This window comes from Crotalus tigris, unplaced genomic scaffold (assembly GCF_016545835.1).
Source record: "Crotalus tigris isolate CLP2741 ecotype Arizona unplaced genomic scaffold, ASM1654583v1 scf7180000021214.215828, whole genome shotgun sequence".
Taxonomy (NCBI): domain Eukaryota; kingdom Metazoa; phylum Chordata; class Lepidosauria; order Squamata; family Viperidae; genus Crotalus; species Crotalus tigris.
The window spans coordinates 182,480-210,347 of NW_024098404.1; the positions used below are offsets into that span (position 1 = coordinate 182,480).

Sequence of the window (27,868 nt, forward strand, 5' to 3'; positions counted from 1 at the left end):
CTGCGCGGCGCGCATGCACGGCGGCACCCCCATGCGCCGCCCCAGAAAAAATGGCGGATCATGTTGTTTGGCGACCCCCGTGAAATGGTCATTCGACCCCAAATGGGGTCACGACCCACAGGTTGAGAACCGCTGCTCCAGGCCTTCCTGTCCTCTACCATCTTCTGGAGTCCATTTGAGCTCACGCCTACTGCTTCAGTGACTCCCTCCAGCCATCTCATTCTCCGTCCTCCCCTCCTTCTCTTGCCCTCCATCTTTCCCAGCATTAGGCTCTTCTCCAGTGAGTCTGATAGCTGTGGCTATCGAACAGGTAAAAGGCACACCCTGCTGCAGTTCTATTGAGATATTATTCCAAGGTCTCCAAGACTAACCAGCTCCTCCTGACTTTGCTTTCTGACAGATGCATCCACTTCCCTACGAGATGCAGATGGACCAAATCCCCCCTCAAAATAGCCTCTGGGTGTAAACGGGGAAAGATGCTATTACTTAAGCGCACCGTGATTTCTCCAGTACAAGCATTACTCTAGTTTTATTCCAAGTCTGTCCTTAGATGCGATTCTTCCCACTTGCACGGCCTAAGGCTGTGCAGAGCGATTGGTAGCCTAGACGGGCCTTGCTGAAACCTCTACCGTCGAGCCCTGACCTTAAAAAAAGTGGATCTGATAATCTGGAGGATTAATTTTAAGCTTTGAACAAATCACAGCACTAAAAGAAGACCCAAGGATTTACACTTCCCTGTTGGCAGGCGTATCTTCCTACAAAGGATCTATGAAGAAAGTTGGGGGGGGGGGTAGGGTTTACTCCCAACAGCATTCCAATTATACACTTTCTGTCTGAAAAGTAAATATCCTAGGAAACTCTCAAAGCTTACTAAACGTTAAAGCCCCTACCCAATTAACATAATCCTTGTTAAAAGAAACACAACTTTAAAAATCTGGACAGGGCTTGTATGGACTGTAGCTCTCTTATAAATCAGAGCTAAAGTCCTCTAGTATGGCAAATCTAGACAGCATACTAAAAAGCAGAGGCCTCACCCTGCCAACAAAAGTGCGTATAGTCCAGACCATGGTTTTCCCAGTTGCAATGTATGGCTGTGAAAGTTGGACCATAAGAAAGGCTGAGCGCAAAAGAATGGAGGCCTTTGAACTATGGTGCTGGAGAAAACTCCTGCGAGTCCCCTGGACTGCAAGGCGTTCAAACCGATCAGTCCTAGAAGAGATCAACCCTGACTGCTCTTTAGAAGGCCAGATCCTGAGGTTGAAACTCAAATACTTTGGCCACCTAATGAGAAGGAAGGACTCACTGGAGAAGGGCCTAATGCTGGGAAAGATTGAGGGCAATAGAAGAAGGGGATGACAGAGAATGAGATGGCTGGATGGAGTCACTGAAGCAGTAGGTGTGAACTTAAATGGACTCCAGAAGATGGAGTAGAGGACAGGAAGACCTGGAGGAACGTTGTCCATGGGGTCGCGATGGGTCGGACACGACTTCGCAATTAACAACAACAACAAAAGTCCTCTAGTCTAGTTGTAAAGTTTGTATGACCAGCTTCCAATGACCTTTACATTAGAAAAAAAAAGAACAGAGTAACAATGAATGTATATGTGTTACATTCTTCTGAAGGATCATTTTTTCCCCGTCTTCTCTACCCAGCCCACCAGAGCAGAGAGGCAGGGAATGTTATGGATTCCCCTCTCTTAAGGAGGTCCATCTGGTGGGATCAAGAAGAGCCTTCTCTGTGGCGACTCCCTCCTTGTGGAACATCATTCCAGGCTTCGAGAGCTCATGATGCTTTGAGAGAAAACTTTAAGAAATCGCAGTATTTTCTCCTGCTTTTTCCAGACTTTGTTGTTATTAGTTGTGAAGTCATGTCCGACCCATTGCAACCCCATGGACAACGTTCCTCCAGGCCTTCCTGTCCTCTACCATCTTCTGGAGTCCATTTAAGCTCACGCCTCCTGCTTCAGTGACTCCATCCAGCCTCCTCCATCTCTGTCATCCCCTTCTTGTCTTGCCCTCAATCTTTCCCAGCATCAGACTCTTCTCCAGTGAGTCCTTCCTTCTCATTAGGTGGCCAAAGGACTTGAGTTTCAACTTCAGGATCTGGCCTTCTAAAGAGCAGTCGGGGTTGATCTCCTCCAGGACTGACTGGTTGGATCGCCTTGCAGTCCAGGGGACTCACAGGAGTCTTCTCCAGCACCAGAGTTCAAAGGCCTCAATTCTTTGGCGCTCGGCCTTTCCTATTTTCCAGACGAAGAATGCTTATTATGATAAGCAACTAGGCTGTTTCGAAGGTTAAGCCCAGCCAGACTGCACAAATATGCCAGACTGTAACACAAAATGGATATTATGGGCTACCCGTCATGCCTCTTGCCATGTCAAGTTACAGGTGTCTGAAGAGGAGGTGACCCAAGGCAGATCACCAGTTCTGTCATTTGGTCCCATCTCAGGAACTGACTTGCAAAAGAATCTGCAATTCTCCAGATTGTTTGGATTCAACTGACAGATTTATCTGGCTTGAGCTGTTCCCTATTGTCATTTGATCGGTCAAATCCCAAACTGCTCATTTCCAACCTGCTGTAAATTGCTCTGGCAACTTGCACATCTGCAAAACGGTCATCCGCTTCAGTGTACAGCCAGTCCTTGACATACAACCATTCATTTTAGTGACTGATCAGAGTTACAACGGCCCTGAAAGAAGAGACTTAGGACCATTTGTCACGCTTACAACCGTTGCAGCATCCCTGCGGTCCCGTGATCAAAATTCGGATGCTTGGCAATTGGCTCGTACTTATGACAGCCGCAGTGTGCTGGGGTCATGTGATTCCCCCTTTTGTGACAAGCAAAGTCCAACCACATGACTAGCTTAACCACTGAAGTGAGTTATTTAACTACTAAGCCCTGGTTGCACAATGGCTGGAACGCAGCACTGCAGGTTAACTCACTGCCCCCAGTCTGGAGTTCGTGTCTCACCAGCTCAAAGTTGACTCAGCCTTCTGTCCTTCCAAGGTCAGTAAAATGAGGACCCAGATTGTTGGGGACCATATGTTGACTCTCTAAACTCCTTAGAGAAGGCTGTAAAGCATTCTGAAACGGTATATACCATTTCCCCGAAAATAAGACTGGGTTTTGGTTTTTTTTCCCCCTCCAAAAGAGGCACCAGGTCTAATTTTCGGGGTAGGCCTTACCTCACCTCCAGAACCGACAGCCTCACCCAGCCGGTCCACTTCTTCTGGGGCCGAAGTTCTGCAGCTGCTTTCGGGCCTGCATTTTGCAGTCTGGCCTTTCCAGATGGCCTAAGCAGCCGAGTACTGAGCTATGGATTGAATCCATAGTTTGGTGCTCGGCTGCTGAGGTCTTACAGAACCGAGCTATGGATGTTCTTGGCTGCACAGACCTTCCGGAAAACCCTGTGACTGAGAAATGCAGGCCTGGCTGCAGAAGAGCCTCAGAAGAAGTGGGCTGGCAAGGAGAGGCCTGGTGCAAGGTAAGTGGATGCAGGGTGGGTGGAGCAGCTCCACACCCCCACCCCAGCTTGATTTTTAGGTGCACTTCTCCCCCCAAATTAGGGTTTATTTTTGAGACAGGGCTTATATTAGGCCCACCCCCCCAAATACAAGCTATGGCTTATTGTTGGTGTAGGCCTAACTTTTGGGGAAACACGGTAAGTCTAAGTGCTATTGCTAGTTCTACTCGGGCAAAACTCACTTAGAACAACTGTCTTGCTTAACCATGGATATGTTGGGCTCAATTGTCGAGGACAACCAATAAAGCCTATTAAGTTTCCATGAATAATTAAATCCCATGGTCAGAATCCTTCATTTGACCACCACGGAGAAACTACATCCAGAGAGATAACGCGTCCAGACCTTGCCATTCACTTACCGTGAAAATCAGACCCCGACTTCTTAGAAGCCATTGAGAATCTGAAAGACATTTTAAAAAAAAAAACAGAGTTAGCAACCTTCACAGTTATAACACAGCATATGACAAACTCCATTGTAGGTATCGGTTCAGCTTAATGCTTGCAGCAGGTATTCCTCAAAGCCCTGCTTTATATAAGACTGTACGGTTTGGGGTTTAACTTTTGACTCTCGGGTATCTGTTTTAACTCTTAAGTCAGATTAAGAGAACAGTGCTCTGCCCAGACGGCTGACTGGACTGACCCAGATATCCTGCAAATGAAATTATTCAAAATTAACAGTGGAGCTTTGCTGCTGGTGACTACGTGGACATGCCCATGTGGTTTTCAACTATGCTTTCCACACCCTAGTCCAGTGATGGCAAAGCTATGATAATGTGCGACAAAGATGACGCAGCCCAATGTTTTGGGATGATGCGCCAGAGTCCATGTCAGAGCATACACGGTCTTATTGAGCTGAGATAACCCAGGAATAAACACAGTAAACAGTGGTCTATATTAAATGGTGGTTTATCTTACACTATCTATAATATCATACACCAGGAATAATATACATACACGTGTTAATACAGCAGTCTCCAACACACAGCAGTTACAGCAGGAAAAGCAGAAGAGAGGGCACACATCTGTGGAGCCTTCCCTTTTATACAAAGCTCTTAAAGGGACACAGACCCTGCTGAGTCATTCCCATCATTACATCATACATCTTACATCAGCTGGGTAGCTTCTAAATCATTACCTTGACAGTCCACCAACAGGCAACAACAATTCTCCAAAGCACACCCTGTTCTCAGGTGATTTTGGGAGGCTGGTTGAGAATGGGGCCTGCATGTGTGTGAACAGTGCAAGGCGGCCTTTTTGAGAGGGAACGGTGGCAGTAGGGAGGAAGAGGAGGAGGTCTGGCCCTCCACTTCTGGCCCAGCCTCGGGGCTGCTACCAAGTGAAGTTGTTCAGGATGCTTAGATTCAGAAACGGGCAATTTGCCACGGCCAACTTCCCGCTGCCAATTCATCATGGCCAACTTGCCGTGATCAGTTTGCCACGGAACAATTCAACAATTTAATTATTTAAAATAATTTTTAAAATATTTTCATTTTTGTCATTCACGTTTCATTTTGTCCTTCCTTTTGCATCCTTTTTTTAATGACTCTATGTCACCATTTCTTCAATATTAGTGTAATTCTTGTCCTCTGGCGAGTTGGCCATGGCAAATTGTCCCGTGGAGAAGTTGAGTGTAGCGCGCTGTCCTAGACCTTATAGAAGTGTGTGTGTGTGTGTGTGTGTGTGTGTGTGTGTGTGTGAGAGAGAGAGAGAGAGAGAGAGAGAGAGAGAAAGAATATGGTATTGCTCTGCAAAGCTGATAACTAACACTAGATAATCCTCAACTTACAACCATTTGCAGAGACAGAGAGAGAGGGAGGGAGGGAGAAGCAGAGTCAAGTTAGGCATTTTCCAAATTGTTGACACACTGAGCCAAAAGGTTCATCATCAGTATCCTAGTCTAACTTAAAGTCCATCCAGATATCTAGTGGGTTATAAGCTATTAGAAGTAGAATAACTGAGTTGGAAGGGACTTTGTAGGTCATCTAGTCCATCTCCCTGCCCAAGTAGAAGACCTTACACCAGGGGTCCCCAACCCCCAGTCCGCGGACCACTACTGGTCCATGGCATGCCAACAAGCAGGCCGCACAAACAAGTAAATCCCCATCCACGAGATGCAGACAGCACACAAAACCACACACCCTCCAGTCAGCAGAAAAACCTCTCTCCATAGAACTGGTTCCTGGTGCCCAAAAGGTTGGGGACCTCTGCCCCACACCACTTCTGACAGATGGCGGTCCAGTCTCTTCTTGAAAGCTTCCAGTGTTGAAGTTCCCACAACATCTGAAGGCAATCTGTTCCATCTCTCCTTGATCAGTTTCCATCCGTTATTCCTTGTCTGGCCTTCAGGTGTTTTGGAAAACAGGTTGCCCCCCCCCTCCTTCTGTGACAGCGCCTCAAATATTGGAAAACTGCTATCATGTCTCCCCTGGTCCTTCTCTTCACTACACTAGCCATGCCCCGTTCCTGTAATCGTTCTTTATATGTTTTAGCCTTAATCTCGAATGGCCGATTATCACTGCATTCTTTTGAAGGCCTCCTTCAAATCTTCCTATCCATATACTTCGGTCCAAATCAGGAATTGTATTTATTAGGGGGGCTGTGCCCGAACAGTAACTTTGTCCTTCTTAAAATATGAACTAATTCAGTGGTTCTCAACCTGTGGGTCGGGACCCCATTTGGGGTCAAACGACCATTTCACGGGAGTCGCCAAACAACGCAGTCCGCCATTTTCCCCCCCTTTTCCTTAGCTGTGCTACTCCCTTTTATTCTATTGGCTTTTGAAAGCCAATAGAATAGACTCTATTGAATAGAGTCTAATTCTATTGGCTTTCAAAAGCCAATAGGAATTGTCCAGGCTGTCTCTGCCCTGCTGAGCCCGCCAAAAGTCCCATTCTGCAAACGGTGCTGCACCAGTTGAGTAGTCCTCGACTTACGACCGACTGAGTAGTCCTCGACTTACAACCGGTTGGGGGGGGTCACGGGATTAAAAAGGTTGAGAACCACTGAACTAATTAATCGTGTTTCAAAGGTGAACCATTCAAACACCAAAATCAAGACCTAGAAGCAGAGGTGTCAAACTGCCGGCCCGTGGGCCGGTTGCACCTTGAGGAGGCCACGCCCACCCCAGCTCTGGCAATACAAAAAGGCGCGATATGTCGTGACCCATCATGTGATGTGGCGAGTTTGACACCCGTGACCTAGAGGCAGCCAGCACAGAACCCTCTGCCCTAGTCCAGAATCTAGTACAGGGAATCCTCAACTTAAAATCAATTAGTGGCCATTTAGAGTTACAGCGGCGCTGAAAAAAGGGACGTATGACCGTTTTTCACACTTACGACCATTGCGGCATCCCCATGATCAAGCTTCAAGTGTTTTGGCAACTGACTTGCATTTATGATGGTTGCAGTGCACAGGGGTCAAGTGATCCCTTTCGGCGACATTCTGACAAGCAAACTCAATGGGGAAGACAGATTCCTTTTAACACAGTGTTTCTCAACCTTGACAATTTTAAGGCATGTGGACTTCAACTCCCAGAATTCCACAGCCAGCATTGCTGGCTGTGGAATTCTGGGAGTTGAAGTCCACATGCCTTAAAATTGTCAAGGTTGAGAAACACTGCTTTAACAACTACAGTAGTGCCCAAATTGTGGAAACCTTTTGGGGAAAGTGTATTTTTGAGGTCTGATGGCTAATAACACCCACTTTTGGGGGGAGTAGTACCATAAAATTAGATATCAATGGAAAGATAATTTAATTAAGAATGTAATGCAACAAAGTTTGTTCAATTATCTGTACTGTATTCTATGAAACGGTAGAGCCAAATAACCAGAAAAAGGAAGCACAACTTGCTTAGGTTGATATCAGGTAGCTTTCCTTCATCCGATTGTAGCCAATGAGCATGAGTGTTTAGAGAGCCAATCGGGTGTCATCTTGTTTTGGCAATGAGCCAATCAGATCCAGTTACTGGTGTCATGTATTGAAGCTGAGAGGAGGACATTTGTCAGTGTGTTATGTGATCGTTAGCAAGTTGGTTGGGGTTTTTTGTGTTCTTTCATTTAGTGAGCTTGTAAAACGTAATAAAATTAAAGTAATTGTGCAAAGACTTAACTGGTTGCCCAGAAAGCGATGTAAAATACTATTATTAAGCGAACAAAGCTACAGTTGTAAAGAAATTAGAAGAAAAATTGGTGGAAACTTAACCAAAGGTGGCATTTCTACTGTACACTTTTCCCAAAAGGTTTCCACAATTTTGGCCACTATTGTATATTAACGTACATGTCTAGCTGAACACAGAACAGGCAATTTGTACATCAAATTACCTCTTCAACAATAGACTGGTTTTAATTCTGCTGAATTGCAATATATATGGCAAATCAGGGTGGATTTTATTTAAATCGCTGTTCAGGAGGCGTCAACTGAATGCTTTAAATCAGTGATTCTCAAACTTTCTAATGCCGTGACCCCATAATACAGTTCCCCATGTTGTGGTGACCCCCAAGTGGGTGTGGCCACCAATAAGAGGGAGTAGGACAGCTAGGGAAAAGGGGAAAAAAATGGCGGACAGCATGGTTTGGTGACCCCCGTGAAATGGTCATTTGACCCCAAATGGGGTCCCGACCCACAGGTTGAGAACCACTGCTTTAAATGATGGTTTATTCGTTAGTCAGCAGAGTACCATAATTGTTTCTAGTAAAAATACATTTCTCTTGTCTGATATGACATGAATTATTTAGTGTTTGTGCAGAGAGTTCATTTTCAGAAGTTATTGAACTGTATTCCATACAATTATTTAATCGGGATTTTTTTTTCATCTTCGTTTTCATTAAAACTTGGAATATGAGTTAGCATCAAGCTAGAGATATCCTGGAGCCTTTAGGAGCTGAATCAGCTCCTTTCAAGAACTGTTGTGAAAGCTATTTTTACCCTGACAGCCTAAGAGGGGAGGGAATGATCACCAGCTTTTAAATTGCATTAATGACCTTGTTTGCCTTGACTTTGGTTCTTGCATTGTTAGAGCAAAGTTGGTTATTGGGGCTGACAGTTTACATTTCACCTCCATATTAGCAAGTGCAAGCAAATAAAACAAACAATTACTGTTATAATTATCTCTTTGACCTCGGTCATGTTTTTTAATAAGCACTTAGCACACATTTTCAACTCTGATTACAATGGTAAAGCTAGATTTAAATTAACCAACTTTGAAATTCTTTATCTACTTTCAATCTTGGCATGAAAACATCCACCAATCTGGGGAGTTTCAACATATTTCAGTGGTTCTCAACCTGTGAGTCACGACCCCATTTGGGGTCGAACGACCATTTCACAGGGGTCGCCAAACAAGGCTGTCCGCCATTTTTCCCCCTTTTCTTTAGCTGTGCTACTCCCTCTTATTCTATTGACTTTTGAAAGCCAATAGAATAGACTCTATTCAAAAGACTCTATTCTATTGGCGTTCGAAAGCCAATAGAATCTATTGGCTTTCGAAAGCCAATAGAATAGACTCTCTTGAATAGAGTCTAATTCTATTGGCTTTCAAAAGCCAATAGGAATTGTCCAGGCTGTCTCTGCCCTGCTAAGCCCGCCAAAAGCCCCAGTCTGCAAACGGTGCTGCAAGACAAACTTTCTGGAAAGCTTCCCTCCCTGCTGAGCAACTACTAAAAGTAAGTAAAAGAGGGCCAGGGGTGGGAAGTGGGAGGCCAGTGAGTGCAGGAAGGGTTGCTGGCGCGCGTGGGGCCCGGTGGGTGCCTTACCTGCCTTGGGCTGGGCCAGCTGGTGGCCCAGCTGATGGTTGACCTGCGCCATCGCTGTCACTTGCCGTGGCCGCCCAGGAGCGCCTGGGCCAGCCTGCCGCCACCCCAAATGGGCAGTGGCCAAGGTAAGGCTAGCGGGGCAGCGGCGGGCGCAGGGAGGGTTGCTGGCATGTGTGGGGCCCGGTGGGTGCCTTACCTGCCTTGGGCTGGGCCAGCTGGTGGCCTAGCCGGTGGTCGGCCTGCGCCGTCTCTGCCACTTGCCAGCTACTCCTCGGCCGGCGCAGAGGGCGGCACCACGCATGCACGGTGCTCTCAGCCAGGGAAATACAGGTAGTCCTCGACTTACGACCGGTTGCGGGGTCGCGGCATTAGGAACGTTGAGAACCACTGACATATTTAGACTACAGGGATTCTTCCTCAGAACTAGATGGCTGTGTTGCACTGTTTTTGATTTAAACTATTTCCAATTAAAAATATTTAATTTATTTAGCAATTTAGCCAATTTAGCCAATGGTATAGGGTCTCCTTAGTTAGACTAGACTAGAAGACCTCCAAGGTCCCTTCCAGCTCTATTCTTATTGAAACATGGACACAATCATAACTTACTTAAACTGTGCTCTATTTGCAAAGGCCAACATTCTCTTACTTGAGAACAACAACAGATGAGTAATCTAAGTGTGTGATCTTGTACAGCACAATTTAGCACATCTGATCAGGAAAACTACAAGTTGTATTTTTCCAAGTCCTCGATTTATGTCCACAATTGAGCCCCAAATTTATGTTACTAAGCAAGACAGCTAAGTGACTTTTGCCCCATTTTACAATCTTTCTCGACACATTGTTAAGTGAATCATTGCAGCTGTAAAGTGAGTAGCATGGTTGTTAAATGGATCCGGCTTCCCCACTGACTTTGCTTGTGAAAAGGTCGCAAAAGGGGATCGCTTGACCCCGGGGACACTGCAGCTGTCATAAATATGAGTCAGCTGCCAAGCCTGAATTTTGATCACGCGACCATGGGGCTGCTGGAATGGCCGTAAGTGTGAAAAATGGTTATAAGTCACTGTTGTAAATTTGAACGGTCACTAAGCGAACTGTTGTAAGTCGAGGACTACCTGTACTACAAAATTTGCAAGCTAAATAGCTAATAGGAAATAGCCAATCTTATACACCTGATCTTAAAATCAGATTTAAAACAGGCTTGCGTTAAAGCATTCTTTTCCCACTTGTTGTGATACAGTCAGAAACCACAACTGAGGCAAACCAGATCAGGGGAAACAAGGAGATGCTCAGTTAAAACCATGGTCAGCTTGGTTTCAAAACCGATGACATTTTGCAAAGGTCTACAGCAACTGGGACAGCTTGTTATTACAATTTTAAGTTGACACATAAAATATAGAGACAAGCTGTATTTGCTGGACACTTGCTGGCATCTTCCCTCCACGCGCAAGACTATGTTCTCTCTATAAATAGGCTCTATGGATAGCTGAAAGCTGCACAGGACAGAATGATGGATCACAATGGAATTTGTGCAGTAGAAGCTGTTCTTGTTCTCAAACTCCACTGAGTCTGGAGAAATATGAATTATTTGTTCTTTGAACCGTGTCATGTCATAGTTGCAAACTGAATTTTTCCCACTATCCAAAGAACAAAATGCATCCTGTTTCATTAGGGTTGCTATTCCCACAGATTGTCCTTTCTAGTCCTGACCTAGGCCCCAAAACTGACTTTGGACCAATCACCAGGAGACAATGAGTTTTAGCCCCACCCTAATCGCAAAAGGCTGCTGGGTGATTTTTGGCCAATCATCAGGAGATGGTGAATTCTAGTCTTGCCCTAGGCACAAAAGCCAGCTGGTGGACTTTGGGCCAATCACCAGGGACAGTGAGTTCTAGTCCTGCCTTAGGAATGTAACCTAACTGGGTAGTTTTTCGGCAATCACCAGGAAACAGTGAATTCTACTCCTGCCCTAATCACAAAAGCCACCTGGGTGACTTTAGGCCAATCACCAGGAGACGGGGAGTTTTGGTCCCACCGTGGACAGGAAAGCTGGTTGAGTGACTTTGGGCCAATCACCAGGAGACGCTGAGTTCTATTCCTGCCTTAGCCATGAAAGCCATCTGAGGCACCAGTCCCCCTTTGTCAGCCCAACCAACCTCATAGGGCTGTTGCTGTGGAGAAAGGAGGAGGAGGAGGTATTATATGTGTCCACACCTTGAGTTATCTATAAAGTAATAAAGGTGGGATATAAATTAAATAACATATTATGATAGAATTTTGCTCTCTCTACCCCAGTGGTTCTCAACCTTTCTAATGCCGCGACCCTATAATACAGTTCCCCATGTTGTGGTGACCCCCCACCACTTATACATCACCGGGTGCCAGGGGCGTGGCCAAAGAAAAGGGGGGAAAAATGGCGGACAGCCTTGTTTGGCGACCCCCGTGAAATGGTCGTTCGACCCCAAATGGGGTCCCGACCCACAGGTTGAGAACCACTGCTCTACCCAATGCAGTATTTTTAAAGCCTCTGTCCAGTTATGCCTCCTTCTAGGCCAGCGATGGCGAACCTTTTAGAGACCGAGTGCCCAAACTGCAACCCAAAACCCACTTATGCATCGTCGGGTGCTGGGTGGGTGTGGCCCATTGGGTGGGCGTGGCTGCAGTGGTAACAGCAGACTGGGTGGGACTAAAAAGTTCAATCAATTCCAACTTTGCAAGATCTTTTTTTTCCCCCGCGAGAAATTGAAATTGACTGATTGATTGAACCTTTTTTTTTGGTACACAGCGGCGGAGACCTAAAGCGAAAAGGTTTTATAAAACCCAGCTGAAGGCCTAGGACTGGGGCGACAGTGTGTGTGCCCACAGAGAGGGTTCTGAGTCCCGCCTCTCGCACCCGTGCCATAGGTTCACCACCCGCCTCTGGCACCCGTGCCATAGGTTTGCCACCACTATTCTAGGCTGAAACAGCTCAGAATATACCTCCAGCTTTAAGTTTATCTTGGCTAGCCCAGCCTGGCCCAGGGCATCCCTCAGTATAAACCAGGCTCCACAGGGAAGGCCCGCCAGGGAGAAGAGGTGGATCAGCCTCCTTTCTGCTCACTACTTTCAAAGCACGCGGCCCAGTCAAACCAAAGAAAATGAAGCTAGACCAGAGAGAGCAAGAAACAGAGACGAGAAAGAGCCAAAGGGAAGTCTCTCACTGATGCAATGAAGGACAGAAACACTGGGAAAGGATCCCCCCCCACCCCCTGAACTGCACCTTGAGTTGCTCTTCCTGTTTAAGGAACCATTCCATCCCGCTTCCATCCTCGACTTCCTGCCCATATGCTTCCTTTTTAGATTTTTAGTCATTAAATCATTTAATTTTCAATATTTTTTTCTACTTATGCTACTTATTTATTTTATTTTATTTTTAAAATTTATAAGCCACCCCACTCCCGAAGGACTCTGGGCGGCTAACAATAAAAAACACGTAAAACATAACAAACAATACAAAAACAATCATCCAGGGGTCAGGTTTTATAAACCCCAGGCCTGCCGGAAAAGCCAGGTCTTAAGTAGCTTATGGAAGACCAACAGGGTGGGAGCGGTCCTAATCTCCGGGGGGAGCTGATTCCAAAGCGTGGGTGCCATCACAGAGAAGGCCCTCCTCTGCGGCCCCGCCAAATGGCACTGCCTGGCCGACGGGGCCCGAAGGAGGCCCAGCCTGTGGGATCTAACCGGACGTAGGGAACTTATGTACTTTCACTTATTCCAGGTGAAATTGATCTTGTGCAGGAAGCATGAACTTTCGACTGTCTTCCTGTTGCAACCCAATTTTGTACTACGGAGAGTTTTTGGTTTACGACTGTAACGGAGCCCAAAGTTCCCGTGGCTAAGCGAATGTGGGTTTTGTTCTATTTTACGACCTTTCCGGTCGCACTCGTTAAGTGAAACACTGCAGCTGCCGGTTTGTAACCCGGGTTGTTAAAGTGAATCTCGCTGCCCCATTGACTCTGCTCGTCAGAAGCTCCCAAAAGGGGATCCCATGGTCCCAGGACACTGCAACTGTCGTAAGTACATGTCAATTTCCAAGCCTCCAGATTTGGATCACGTGATCATGGGGAGGCTGCAATGGTCGACAGTGTGAAAAATGGAAATAAGCTACGTAAGTTTCAGCTCTGCTTGAATGGTCACTAAACAAATCGCTGTAACTTGAGTACCACCTGTAAAGACTATCTCTTCCTTTCAGCCTCACTGGAGCTATGTACAAGGCACCATTCTACAAACCTCTAAGGCAGGGGTTCTCAACCTTGGCAACTTTAAGACTTGTGGACTTCAACTCCCAGAATTCCTCAGCCAGCTTTGCTGGCTGAGGAATTCTGGGAGTTGAAGTCCACAAGTCTTAAAGTTGCCAAGGTTGAGAACCCCTGCTGTAAAGATTCAGGAGAAGCAAAACACTACTAGAAGGCCAAAAGCTACGGTTTCCTTCGACAGCCCTTTAACTGTTGTATTTTCACAGGAATCCCTCCATCTATTTGTCAAGTGAAATGAAGTAAACATGGGATCCTGGGAGCTTTGCTATTTGATAGCGTCCCAGTAGCCCAAACATGGGAGAAATAGGACTGAACTTAAAAGGTTCTATTCAGTTCTCAGCTCAAAGGCCTTTTTGTTCCCAACCCCAGCCCACTGCAGATTTGGGAGATGTGGTGACTCTCCTTGTAAGGAGGGTTCTTTGTTCTTGGCATACACCCCCAAACCCAAGAATTATGAGAAGATGCCGCTATTCAAGCTATTTCCTGACACTCCTTGGTAGTCCAGACATTTAAAAAATAAATAAAAGAGCAACTGTAGTGCTTAGACTGAAGCTTAGCTCTGTAAACTTTAAATTCGGGTTGGCAAAATTTGTGGTATTCATGCAATAACATTACACTAAAACAAATCATATTAAGTGAGGACCTGGTCTGTGCAATGTGTGAAGACAATCAATGAGCTACCACAAAATACATAGGCCAATGGCTGTATTCACACAAGCCAGAGGTTGTTTGAGACAAACCATGTGAATGATGTTTCCTGGTCTAATTCCAGATGAACCAGGAAATGTAGGGCAGTCCTGATCTGCTGGACAACAACCATCTTAAGCCAGGGTTCGTGAACACATTTTTGTCCATGATGATCTGTCCCCTAACCTTCTTCCAGGCTTTCCAACAATAACCTTGAAGTCACCTCAATTAGCTTTGAGCTATTGAACTGTCTCTTAAGGAGAATTTTAAAAATCCCCAACTTACAATGGTTTAGTGACTGTTCCAAGTTTCTGTGGCGCTGGAAAAGCTGACTTATGACCATTTTTCACACTTACGACTGTTGTAGCATCCCAATGGTGCACAAAACGTGAGCGCTTGGCAAATAGCACGTATTTATGCAGTGTCCTGGGGTCATGTGTTCCCCTTTTGCGGTCTTCTGACAAGCAAAGTCAACAGGGAGACTGGATTCACTTAACAACCGTGTGGCTGACTTAACAGCTGCAGGGATTCACTTGCTATAGCAAGAAAGGTCGTAAAATGGGGCCAAATTCACTTAACAACTGTCTCGCTTAGCAATGGGAATCTGGAGCTCAATTGTGGTCATTAGGTCGAGGACTCCCTGTACCCAGCTCCTTAAATCCCTCTTCATAGAATTTAGGTTTTAAAGTTCTAGGCCAGGGTAGGCAACCTTGGCTCTTTTATGACTCGCAGATTTCAACTCCCAGAATTTCTGAGCCAGCACAGCTCAGCTTGGAAACCTCCCTTTCCCCTCCGCATGGCTCGCTCAGGAATTCTGGGAGTTGAAGTCCACGAGTCATAAACGAGCCAAGGTTGCCTACTCCTGTTCTAGTTCATCCATCTCCTTTATGAATCTTCAATCTGTTCTAATTTCTCTGAACCCTTCTTAAAGTGCAAGGCTGAAAATTGGACACAGTCTTCAAGGTGGCACTTTGATACCAGTTCAACAGTCCAGGTTATTTATTCGTTCTCCTCCTTTATAGCCTTCCCTTATAAGCTGTTCTTCTTTCTATTTCCTGTATGTGTCCTTCCCTCCACCCTCCTCAAATCAGCACTTAGCTTAGCTTCTCTGAGTGTTTTCCCCCCCACCCTTTGGAAGCTTGCTTTTAATACTACCTTCTTTGAGAAGGAGGAGGGTGTTCCCCTACCATGAGATCCTGTTTTTCATTACAACTGAACTTATTAAAATCTACTACCTCTACAGGTTTGACGTGTAAATCATCCAGGCCAAAAGTATCTTTTAAAAGGGTTAAATCATGGCAGCTGGACCAAAGTTTATTCAAAACGAGACAACACTCTGCCTACCCACAATTTTCATTTTGACTGAAGAAGCTAGCTGGATGAGTAATGAAACGTCTCGGTTTTAGTAAACTTTGGTCCAGTTGCCATGGTTTACCTTTTTTTTTTTCTTCATATCTTCAGGTTTAAGCAAAAAGCACTGTTAGGGTTAGGTAAATGCTGAATACTAAACTGAATAAAATATTTCCATGGACTGCCTAGGAAATTCTCATTTACAGAATAATAAGAGTTGAAAGGGACCTTGGAGGTCTTCTAGTCCAGCCCCCTGCTCAGGCAGGAGACCTATGCCATTCTGGACAAATGGCTGTCCAGTCTCTTCAAAAAATCTCCAGTGATGCAGCACCCACAACCGCTGAAGGCAAGCTGTTCCACTGATTTAACTGTACTAACTGTAAGGAATTACCAAGGCATTTACCTCAAGAGATGTTTGGAAAACCTTTCACCACCTTGAACGATGAAGAATTTGAAGAACAGGCATGAGATGGATAACAGAGGCACGGATTTGAAAAGGCCTACGGCACTAAGTCAGCATGTCCAACTCTTCAAATGCAAGCTGCCATATTTTATGAGACTTGAAAGCTGACGGGCAAAAGCATCCAGCAGATCAAATTCAAAGGAAAAGCAGGAAGAGCAAAGGTCCCTGACCCACCTCCTTTCTCCTCTGTAAAGGAATATGGAAAGCACCTTGGGGAAATATATGAAATAACTGTTAAGGAGGAACTTGCAGAAAAGATTACACAATTCAGAGGCTGAATGAAGTGTGAGAAAGAAACTCAAAGCAATCCTGCCATTACTGTTTAGTGTAAGATGAGACAGAGATAAAACTTGGGTAACAGCATCTTGAAACTCTCCCCGAGATACAGGTAGTCCTTGACTTACAAACATTTGTTTAGTGACTGTTCAAAATTACAACACTGGAAAAAGGATTTATGATAGTTTTTCACATGACCTTTGCAGTCACGTGATCATTTGGCCAGATGCATCCCAGCATGGCTGGTTTCCCTCCCCCCCCCCATTTCATCCCTCCTGGTCTCTCATGCTCTCCTTTTCCAGGGCATGACCCACTGCATTGCCTCCTCAGCTGTCGGCCGACCGTCCAGCTCAGAGGTGGCTTCTCTGAACTGCTGGTGGCGGGCTGCGGAGCCCCAGAATGCACCAGTTGAGGGGCTGCTGACGGACACTGTCGGCCCCCATGCGCTCGCTGGCCTCGGTGTGTGGGGGTCGATGGTGTCAGGCAGCAGCCGCCCTGGCCCCTGCCCGCCTTGCCCTGCGACAATGGCACCCCTGCCTTGCCTCGCCTCACCCCGCAGGACGAGCCTCCTGCCCACCATCTCACCTGCCAGAGACCCCCTGGATCTCCCCCAACCCTGTCCGGCCCCAACAGGCGTCCCTCCCCATGAGCAACACCAAGGTGACCACGCCCACCTTGGCCACACCTACCCAGTTTGCCATGACCACCACAGCCCCGCCTACCCAGTGGGCCACGCCCACCTGGCACCTGGCGATACAAAAGTGGGTTTTGGGTTGCAGTTTGGGCACTCGGTCTCTAAAAGGTTCTCCACCGCTGGGCTAGACAATCTGTAATAAAATCAATTTTCTAATCTATGCAACTATTTTCCAGCTCATTAAAATGTAGCTTTATCCCATCGTACACCTTAGCCTCTCAGTGTCTGGTAACTATATTACTACCATTACCATGCTGTGATTACAGCACTAACAGAAATGACACTGTACTATAAGAAAATAATACTTTATGAGCATACAGGGGTGTGTGTATGTATGTTCAAAAAAAAGATACAAGAAAATCATGCTCAAGGAATTTAACTTCTCTGATACAGTTCACATGTATTTACATTCACAGACTTCAACCAAGGACCAAAGGGATAACTGGATTCTACTTGGCTAGCTAAACAATTGCCAATGAGAAATAATTGAATAATTTGGTGTTTCAACTTTGTACTATTTTGCTATGTATTTTCATATTAAAAGAGCAAATAAGTGAAACCAGTATCCATGTTTAGCCACTTTTATTTCTCGGTGAGTGTAAGAATCTCTTATTTACACAGCATTAAACAGCTGCTCCTGAAACACTATTAAAAAGAGCATACAAGCAATTCTATCTACATAGAGGACAAGTTGGGAACTGTGCCAATTATATGAAAGAGAGAAAAAAAATCTGAACTGGGATGCTTCAGATCAAAGCAAAGGTAAAAAAAATCTGTTGCAGTCAAACTGCAAATGAGAAGGGTGAGTTAGCCAATCTGATATTAACCTTAAGCAACTGAATTAGTGTAACATATATTATGATAAATGTGGGACCGTAAAAGACTGTGATCTTTATCCCCATTAAAAAGTGAAGATAAATCTCAAAGTTGGGCTAACCAGTAAGAACATAATGCTGAACAATCCTTAATCCCCACAAACACGACAAACTGTTACATTTCTTTCATGCAAAGCTAAAAGCCAAGAATTTTTTTAAAAAATACAGAAAGGAACCCTCTGCCCTTTTGAGAAAATACTTTACAAAATTATCCATTTTATAACTGGAACAATACCAGGGGAAAACCTTGGCAGCAATGACTCAGTCCATAATCATAGCATTGTTTATTTTATTATTCTACTTCTGCTTGTTTAAACTTTTAATTCTTCATTTTTTTTATGTTTGCGAGCTGCCTAGAGTAGTGCCACAGAGAAATAGGTGGCAAATACATTATTACATTGTTGATCATCGCACAGTCAGCCAGATGTTCAGACTGGATTTGGCATTTTTGTCTACCTATCGAGTCCTTACCCAGGACCTGGGATAGGCAGATGTGGATGTTTGATGGTACTACAGATATCGTCGTAGAAGCAGTTCCTAGCAAGGCTGCCTAATTATTGTTGTTGTTATTATTATTTTCTAAAACGGCACAGAGCATGGGAAACAGGCCCATTTTGAATGTAAAACTAATTTTTTTTCATCTCAAGACAGCATACTTACCAGTAGATCATTTTGGAAGAAGTTGAAGCTCAAAAAACTATTTTCAGTATAAGACGTTTCTAAAAGGATCAAAACATTATTTTTTGTGTTTAAAGTTAAGTGTTTCAAATTCAAATTGAAAATACTTTGACACTGCTAATTAGCAATCTTAACTTTTCTGGAAAGTTACAGTCAGATCTGGCATCATATTTGTCTTCAGAAATCTTCATGATTGAGAATGACTACTAGGTGACAAAGTAGTACTGATTAATGCTTACCCTAGCAAATTTGTACTGAGAACAAACTTCCGTTTGGTAAACCCTGTGATATTTGCTGTTCAGCTTATGTAACACAGTGAGAAGTTATCACAAACTTCCAAAACCTGTTGCGTGTTTAACTGTTACACATTTTATCTTTTTAAGTCTCTTAAATCTCTTCTAGTAAGCATCTTGGAAGTCTAGTTTTCCCATTCTAACCAATAGAAAAATAAAAAGAACCATAAAAATTAATTCCAGCTGCGACAACAAGGTCTTGTGCAATAAAGGCAGGCCTTGCCTTCCGACTTTATTAACCACAGTTCAAATGAAAGACAGCCTCAGAAAAGGTGCTTTATGGCCCGTAAGGAACTTCCAGCTATTACAAAACATTACACACAAACACCTCATGATTGTGATCCGAGTGCTTGACAACTTATTCCCACCTGCCATAGGTAGCCAAGTGCCCTGCAATCATGTGATCACATTTTGCAATTTTCTCTTCCAGGTTTCCCCAGAAAGTCATAGGGGAAGCAAGCAGGAAAAATTGCAAGGAGCTGCTGCCTGCAGAGAGGACTCCCTCTTGCCTCTGGGGGCTGGTTTGGATTTTGTCAAAGGCCTCTTTCAGCTCTGGCTGAAGAGTTTTCAACAGGGAAGATTTTCAGCTTGGAGAGACATTCCAAAATTGTCTGTGGCAGGTCTCCCCCACCTCCCTGAGGCAATTCCTATTCCTTACCTGAGTATCTGTCTGCTTAATAACATGCAAGATTACTTAAAAACTGTAATGAGGAATGCCAGACTTGTGATAACTGGTCAGTCAGTCATGTGATATCTCACTTAACAACTGACAGTCTGGTCCCAAATGTAATTGTGAATCCCAAATGTCGTTATAAGTCCAAAACTACCTGTATTTAAACATATTGTATTACATATAAATTTGTGGACTATGGCTTAAAGGGCAGTTTCAAGCAAATAAAACTTTAGCAGAAATCTAAAAGCACACTTATTTATATAGATCTTTTTATCTATAGGGTGTCCAAAATAATTAAGGGGGTAGGCAGCATATTTATTTATTCAGAAAATATATAAACATGTAAGCAGCAATGTAAACCAGAAAAGTCAAATGGAACTGATGCATGTTAATGCAAACACTTCTACATTGGAAATAATGTATGGTACTATAAAAAGTGTTCATGCTCAAGTTGTTTAGGAAAATTTAAATATCTTAACTGCAGCTACTCAATAACTGAAGGACTGAATAAAATCAGTCAGACATATGTCAAAAGGAATGTACTACTCACATTCATATTCCCCAATATCATATTATATTATAATATGAATAAAGGATCATTCCACAGATAAATTATTAACATTTAAAAGCTTTCATGACAGTTCCTGAAATCTGTCACAAGACAGCAAAATTTTTCACCTCTGAATTTAAACAACAGAATTCATCTTTATGCATTCAAGGTATTTATTATGCCAGTTCTGAAGGTCAACATTTCCTATACTCTTCCAATATTTCAGGAGATACAATATATTAACTGTCCTGTATTGTTTATTTTGCAAGAATCTTTTGAAAATGAATGCTTTGGTCCTCTTTGTTTGCCCAGTTGTCTTCTGTAAACCCAAACTGAAAGTTCTCCATCTTCATACCCATTTTACATCACAAGGATCATTAGGCTTATATGCTGCCATAGTTGTAGGCCAGTGGTTCTCAACCTGTGGGTTGGGACCCCATTTGGGGTCGAACGACCATTTCACGGGGGTCGCCAAACAAGGCTGTCCGCCATTTTTTCCCCCTTTTCTTTGGCCACGCCCCTGGCACCCGGTGATGTATAAGTGGTTGGGGATCACCACAACATGGGGAACTGTATTATGGGGTCGCGGCATTAGAAAGGTTGAGAACCACTGTTGTAGGCTGTGTAGTACCTGTCATTTTTTCCCCAAAAAAACCCCATAACATTTTAAATTTCCTTAGTCAATACAACATTTAAACAAAAATAGGCATAAAATATTTTTAACAGGTAATTCTGTGTGAAAACGTAACCCACAAGTCTGGGAAGAGTAGAACACCAAATTAATCAATGATGATTCATAAAAAAAAAATTAGGTGAGTCAATGATCAGCAGTGACTGACAGAGTCCAGTTCCTTACTAGTACCCATCCCAAAACAGTAAGAAAAAAGAAGAGTACAATATATGAATATGCAACTAATTACCCTTATAACCCACACTATACAAATTATACAAGAGTTTTCCATCTCTACTGGTTATAGATCAGAATCTCAGTCTGTGAGACAGATGCATACCCTTATATCAGTTGTGATTACTTCAAGGAAAAAAGACTGGTTTTGTCTAGCAAAATACATCCAAGATAAAGGAAGCTTGTATTTATTTAAGAATGGTGAAGAGTAATCTTCCCAATTCAGAAAGGGCTAGCCCCTAGTTAAAACCCACTGTTTTCCATTATTGTATAGATAGGACTACAATTAAGCCACAGGACCCTGGCATGATGAAGAGATTTCATTCAAGAACAAAGTAGTAACTTTACTATGAAAATAGTTTTCTATCCTTCAATTCATAGAAAAACATGTATAAATATTTTATAGGGCCCTTCCTATATATAAAGTATATTGGGGGAGGGGGGGTTATCACAACTGACCAAGTAAATATGAATGTATAGCCATATACACAAAAAGATTGTTATTGTATTATTCAAGACCTCAGCAAAAATATAAATGTCATTTCCGCAGACACACAGGCCTAGTAGCTACCACAACAAAAACATGTTTATTCTTGTAGAAGTTATACTAAAGTACTGAATTTTTTAGAGTGGGGGAAAAGGGCACTCAAATGTCAAGCAGATAACACCTTACTTATAACCCACAGACAGGCATACCAATCACAGAATGTAATCAATATAAAACCCGGATTCATCTTGTCCAAACTATGTGGCTTAATAAGTAAAATTTCAGACTATGACACTACTTGATGCTTCTGAGCTTGGTTATTCTCTGTTTATATACGGTACAGGTAGTGTTTGACTTACAAGTGTTCATTTAGTGGCCATTTGAAGTTACAACGGCAGTGAAAAAAGCGACTTAAGGCCATTTTTCACACTTATGGCTGTTCCAGATCACCATGATCAGGTGATCAAAATTCAGATGCTTGGCAACTGACTCATATTTATGATGAGGTGATCCTCTTTTGCAACCTTCTGAAAAGCAAAATCAATAGGGAAGCCAGATTCAATCAACAACCGTGTTACTAACTTAACTGTAGTGATTAACTTAACAATTGTGGCAAGAAAGGTCGTAAAATGGGGCAAAACTCCTTAACAAATGTCTTGCTTAGCAACAGAAAGTTTGGGCTCAATTGAGGTCTTAAGTCAAGGATAGCTGTATCTTGATCTGCATAAACAAGGATCAAATCCCTTCTAGTACTGATGACATTCCTTAGTTGGATCATGAAACATCTGTAAGAAAATCACTAAGCTCAGAGAGCACCAAGGACCCTATAGTTCAGTGATTCTCAACCTTTTTATACGGCGACCCCCGGTCACACGGACGCGCCGCACATGCGCAGCGCTGCCCCCATATGTGGCGGCGCCCCCTGAGGGGGAAAAATGGCAGATCGTGTTGTTTGGCGGCCCCCGTAAAATGGTCGTTCGACCCCAAATGGGGTTGCGACCCATAGGTTGAGAACCGCTGCTATAGTTCAACACTGATCTACAAAGATTCTCTTGTATTGGTCAAAATGGTTTTCCAACTTGATATCCTCCAGGTGTGGAAGGACTAAATACTTGTATATAAATTTGCTGACCAGGCAAACCCCTTATTTATAAACAGAGAACAAACCCTACTTCCTTCTCGCACTGAAGATGTTACCTAGTTGGGTCATGAAATGATTGAAAGAAAACAACCAATTTCAAAGAGCAACAAGGACTACACAGGCCTCCTCCCAGCACTGATGAGGTTACCTAGTTGGGTTATGAAATGTCTGCAAGAAAACCACCAAGGACTGCACATTCCAAGCCTGAGCTATGAGTATACTGCATTCCCTTTTTATTAATAACATTCATGGCTGATCCTAAGCCTACTATCCATTTCCCGATTTCCAGGCCCTGCAAGCCACATAATCCTTTGTAGATCGCTATTGTCCCCCACGAGCACCAAGCCAGATCCAAGCCAGGGACCTCCTTAAGACCAGCTATTGTGGGGTAGGGGGGAGACAAGGCGGATCCTGCCACCAATCAGGCCACTCAAACCTTTCAGTAAGCAGCAACCACAAACCAGGAAGTAACCTGCCCGCTTCTCTGCCTAGCCCCCCCCCCCCACCACGCCAAGGTCAGGCTTTAGAAACTCCCCACGGTCGCCCAAACCTCTTTTTCCCCCCGAAGCAGAAGGCCGGGCAGCCCCACCCACCCCCAAATACGGCTCGAGAAAGGCAGCGGGCAAAGGGGAGCCACCTTCTCAGCGGGGCGGATCCGGCTGCGACGGGCCGAGAGGGAGGCAGGAGGCCCATTCAAGGGCCGGAGGAGTCCAATCTCAACGCGGAGGGCGGATCCAGGGGGCCGGGGACCGACCGGGGGGCCTCGCCGGGCGCTCCGGCAAGGCTGGGCCGAAGGAAAAGCCGGAGGAGCAGGATTCTCACGACCCCGGGCGACGAGCAAGGCGGCGTCACACCCCCGGGTGCACTGCGCCTGCGCAGACTCCGCGCTCCCCCTTCCCTGAGGAGAAAACGGCCTTTCACCTCAGCGCCGCCCGAGAAGTGAAGGAAGGCCGCGGCTGAGGCCTACTCACTTCGGCGGCTCCGCCTCGGACTCTGCGGCGGCTCTTTCTCCTCCTCCTCCTCGCCCCGCGCGGCGTCACCGAGTTATAACTCGCGACCGACGACGCCGACGGCCCACCGGCTCCCTCCTCCAGACGCTCCTCGGTAATGGGGCGACGCCATCTTATCTCTCCATTCCAACCGCGCCCCGCCTCTTCCGCCTCCGCCTTCCAACGGCGCCGCGCTGCGTCACCACCTCGGTCACGGGACGCGAAAGGAGGGGACCAATAATTGCTGGGAGAGCCGGGGAGGAAGGGGGCGCGTTCTTCAGCCGGAGTGGCGTTGCCGGCGGGGAACGCCCATCGCTCGCAGGGCATTGTGGGAAATGTGGTCCAATCTTTCTACAAGGTGCTGGGGCAAGCTCCTTTGGGGTTTCTTTTTTCCCCTGATTGGGGGAAAAACTGGTTGGGTTTGGGGATTTAAAATAATATTAATAATTGTATATATTATAATACATTTATTATGTTGGTTAATATAAAGATTATATTAATATACAGGTAGTCCTTAATTTACAACCATTTGTTTAGTGACCATTCAAATTTACAACACACTGAAAAAGTGGTTTATGACCATTTTTCACACTTACAAACGTTGCAGCATCCCCAGCATCCAAATTTTGATCACTTGACCCTGGGGATGCTGCAATGGTCATAAGTCACTTTTTTCAGTGTTGTAACTTTGAACAGTCACTAAATAAACGGTTGTAAATTAAGGACTACCTGTAGTAGTGGACTCTAGGGACTAGGGAGATTGGGGTTGGCACCCCACCTGAGGCCCAAAGCTAACTGTGTGATCTTGTGTCAGTCCATTACTTTCAGTCATGGAAGAAGAAAGCTAGGGCAAAGCACTTCTGAAAACTTGCCAAGAAAACTGAAGGGATTTGTTCAGATAATTGCTAGGAATCAAAACTGACACGAAGACACCCAACAAGCAAACAAAACGTTGGACAAGATGAGTCGTGGAGGTTTCTAATCCCCTTAAATTTAAAATGGAAACAAAAAAACCAAAACAGCTCCTTGCCAACAATCAACTGTCAGATAATCGGGGATTAACATCAGGATTAGTGCCAACAATCAACAATCAGGCAGTAAATGACACCCCGATCAAGGAATGATTAACTCAGACAAACAATCAAGCATTAAACGGCACCATATTCAAGGAAACACAAAGAACACTTCCATCAATACTGACAAGGCGTTTGTAGACATACAAGAAATCCAAGAAAAAAACAGCATAGTTGCACAAAGATCTCTGTGATAGAACTGAAAGACAAACAGGATAAGTACAAAAAAAGGAAAGAGGGATACATAACTAAGGCAAAATATCAGCAGATAGCCCGAATCTGCAAAGTCAGGAAAGCAAAGTCTCAGAATGAACAAAGATTGACAACAAATGTCAAAGATAATTTAAAAAGTTTCTTTCAACATATAAATAACAAGAAAAAAATTAAGAAAACCATTGGTCCACTAAAGATGGCAAGGAAGTAACAGGCTAAGTAAAGAGAAAGTAGAGCTGCTTAACTCATTCTTTCCATCAGTCTTCATGCAAAAAAAAAGTATAGCTCAACTTACCAAAAACATAACTGTAAAAGACAAATTAGAAATAAAAATTAAGATAACCAAGAAAATGGTAAGAGAACACCTGTCTGATCTTCAATATAAATCACCAGGACCTGATGGATAACATCCCAGAGTTCTCATGGGGGTGGCAAATGTTATCTCAGAACCACTGTACTGTATCTTTCAAAAATCCTGGAACACTGGGAAACTACCAGAGGAGCTGGCAGGAGCTGATGTGGTTCTCATCTTCAAAAAAGGGGAAAAAATCAGACCCAGGAAACTACAGACCAATCAACCTGACATCAATACCTAGGAAGACACTGGGGAAAAAAAACAGACCTGCAAATATCTAGAAACAAAGTTATAACTAGTAGCTAGCACAGGTTTGTTAAAAACAGATTGTGCTGAACCAATCTTATTTCATTCTTTGACAAAATTAATACACCAGCAAATGCTGTGGACATGGTATACTTAAACTTCAGCAAGGCATTTAACAAAATAGACCACAACCTAATTCTTGGTAAGCTAGAAAAATGTGGGATAGACAGCATCACCACCAAATAGATTTGTAACTGGCTGACAAACCGTATTCAACGAGTCGTCCTTAATAGTACTACATCTACATGGAGGGAAGTAAGCAGTAGGGTACCACAAGGTTCCATCTTAGGCCCAGTACTCTTCAATATCTTCATCAATGACTTAGATGAGGGAATAGAAGGGAAACTCATCAAATCTGCAGATGACACTAAGTTGGCAGGAATAGCCATCACCCCAGAAGATAACCTCAGGATCCAGAAATATCTTGACAGTCTTGAACAATGGGCCCTATGTAACAAAATGAAATTTAATGTGGAAAAAAAACCAAGGTTTTACACCTAGGCAGGAAAAGCCAAAGATACAAGTACAGATTAGGCAAAACCTGGCTCAAAAACAGTAACTGAGAGGGACCTTGGAGACAATCACTTAAACATGAGTTAGCAATGCATGGCCGCAGCCAAAAGGAGCTAATACAATCCTTGGTTGTATAAACAGGCATAGAATCAAAATCACGTGAAGTGTTAGTACCGCCTTAGTAAGGCCACACCTGGAATATGGCATCCAGTTTTGGTCACCACGTTACAAAAAAAGATGTTGAGACTTTGGAAAAAGTGCAAAGAAGAGTAACTAAGATGATTAAAGGGCCTGGAGACTAAAACATATGAAGAACCCAAGAATTTGGGTTTGGCTAGTCTAGAGAAAAGAAGGACTAGGGGAGACCCAATAGCAGTATTCCAGTATTTGACAGGCTGTCACAAAGAAGAGGGGATCAGCTTATTTTCCAAAGCACCAGAAGGCAAGACAAGAAACAATGGATAGAAACTAATAAAGGAGAGATGCAACCTGGACTCAAGGAGAAACGTCCTGACAGTGAGGACAATTAACCGGTGGAACCGCTTGACTTCACAAGTTGTGAGTGCTTCATCACTGGAGGTTTTTAAGAAAAGACTGGACAGCCACCTGTCTGAAATGATATAGAGTCTCCTGCATGAGCAAGGGGTTGGACTAGGAGACCTCCAAGGTCCCTTCCAGCTCTATTCTGATTGTATACAGAGAGCAACCTCCCCCCCTTCTTGCACTGATGATGTTACCTAGTTGAATGACGAAACATCTGAGAACATCAAGGACCCCTCAGTCCCCCCCCTCCTCCTCCTCCTCCCCCCTCCTTCTTCCACTCCACAATCCCTATTCCATTCTAGCACTGATGATATTTATTTATTTATTTATGAGACTTATATACCGCTTTAAGTGCAAGCACTCTCTAAGCGGTGTACACCAGTAAGCAATGTATATATATATATTTTACATTGCCCCCAACAATCTGGGTCCTCATTTTACCTACCCCGGAAGGATGGACGGCTGAGTCAACCTTGAGCCGGTGAGATTTGAACCGCTGACCTGCTGAACACAGTCAGCTAAAGTGGCCTGCAGTACTGCACTCTAACTGCTGCACCACCTCGGCTCTTTTTATATTACCTAGTTGGGTCATGAAACATCTACAGAGAGCATCAAGACCCCACAGTCCTCCTCCTGCTCCCTCTCCTTTCCCTGTTCTTCCATTCCACAAATCCCACTCCCTTCTAGCACTGAAGATGTTACCTACTTGGGTTATGAAATGTCTGCAAGGAAACAACCAAGCTCAGAGAGCACCGAAGACCACATACCTCTTCAATCTACTCCATCAATTAACCTTCCAGGAATTCCTTAAAACCAATTTATTCTTGATGGACTAATTGTGTCAGTGTTGTGTGCTTTAAATTTTAATTCAACTTCCTTTGAATTTAATTTGCCACAGCCATTTTATTGCTATGCATTTCAAGTGTTAGGAAGCACCCTGAGTTTCAAGTTGCGACACTCTCTAAATTCAGCAAACAAATAAATGAGTCACAAGCAGGTGATGGATTTATATTTCCATGTAGACCAAAACATCTCTTCCAATTTCAACCTAATCGTTTCAAAAAGAATATAATAATAATAATAATAATAATAATAATAATAACAACAACAACAACAACAACTGGAGTACCACTTGAACACCATTGGCATTGACAAATTCGCTATTAGTCAATTGCAAAAGGCGGCCTTATTAGGAACTGCTTCCATCCTGCGACGATATCTGTAATACTGTCAAACA

At 44.1% G+C, this 27,868-nt stretch overlaps 1 protein-coding gene across 4 annotated transcripts in view; it reads right to left on the minus strand.

Annotated features, from left to right (window-relative positions):
• UBAP1 (ubiquitin associated protein 1) overlaps positions 1-23,807 on the minus strand; it is a 44,880-nt gene extending 21,073 nt beyond the window's left edge. Inside the window, exons 1-2 of one of the 4 annotated variants that reach the window (XM_039369745.1) lie at positions 23,611-23,807; positions 3,886-3,926 (exon numbers count right to left, since the gene is read on the minus strand). In XM_039369745.1, coding sequence (XP_039225679.1) covers positions 3,886-3,919 — 34 coding nt within the window. In that variant the 5' untranslated portion in view covers positions 3,920-3,926; positions 23,611-23,807. Of the gene's footprint in view, positions 1-3,885; positions 3,927-16,008; positions 16,514-23,276; positions 23,522-23,560 lie in introns of those variants that run through there. The other 3 variants (XM_039369746.1, XM_039369744.1, XM_039369747.1) reach the window with 3 other exon arrangements.
• Between the last annotated feature and the right edge of the window lie 4,061 nt (positions 23,808-27,868).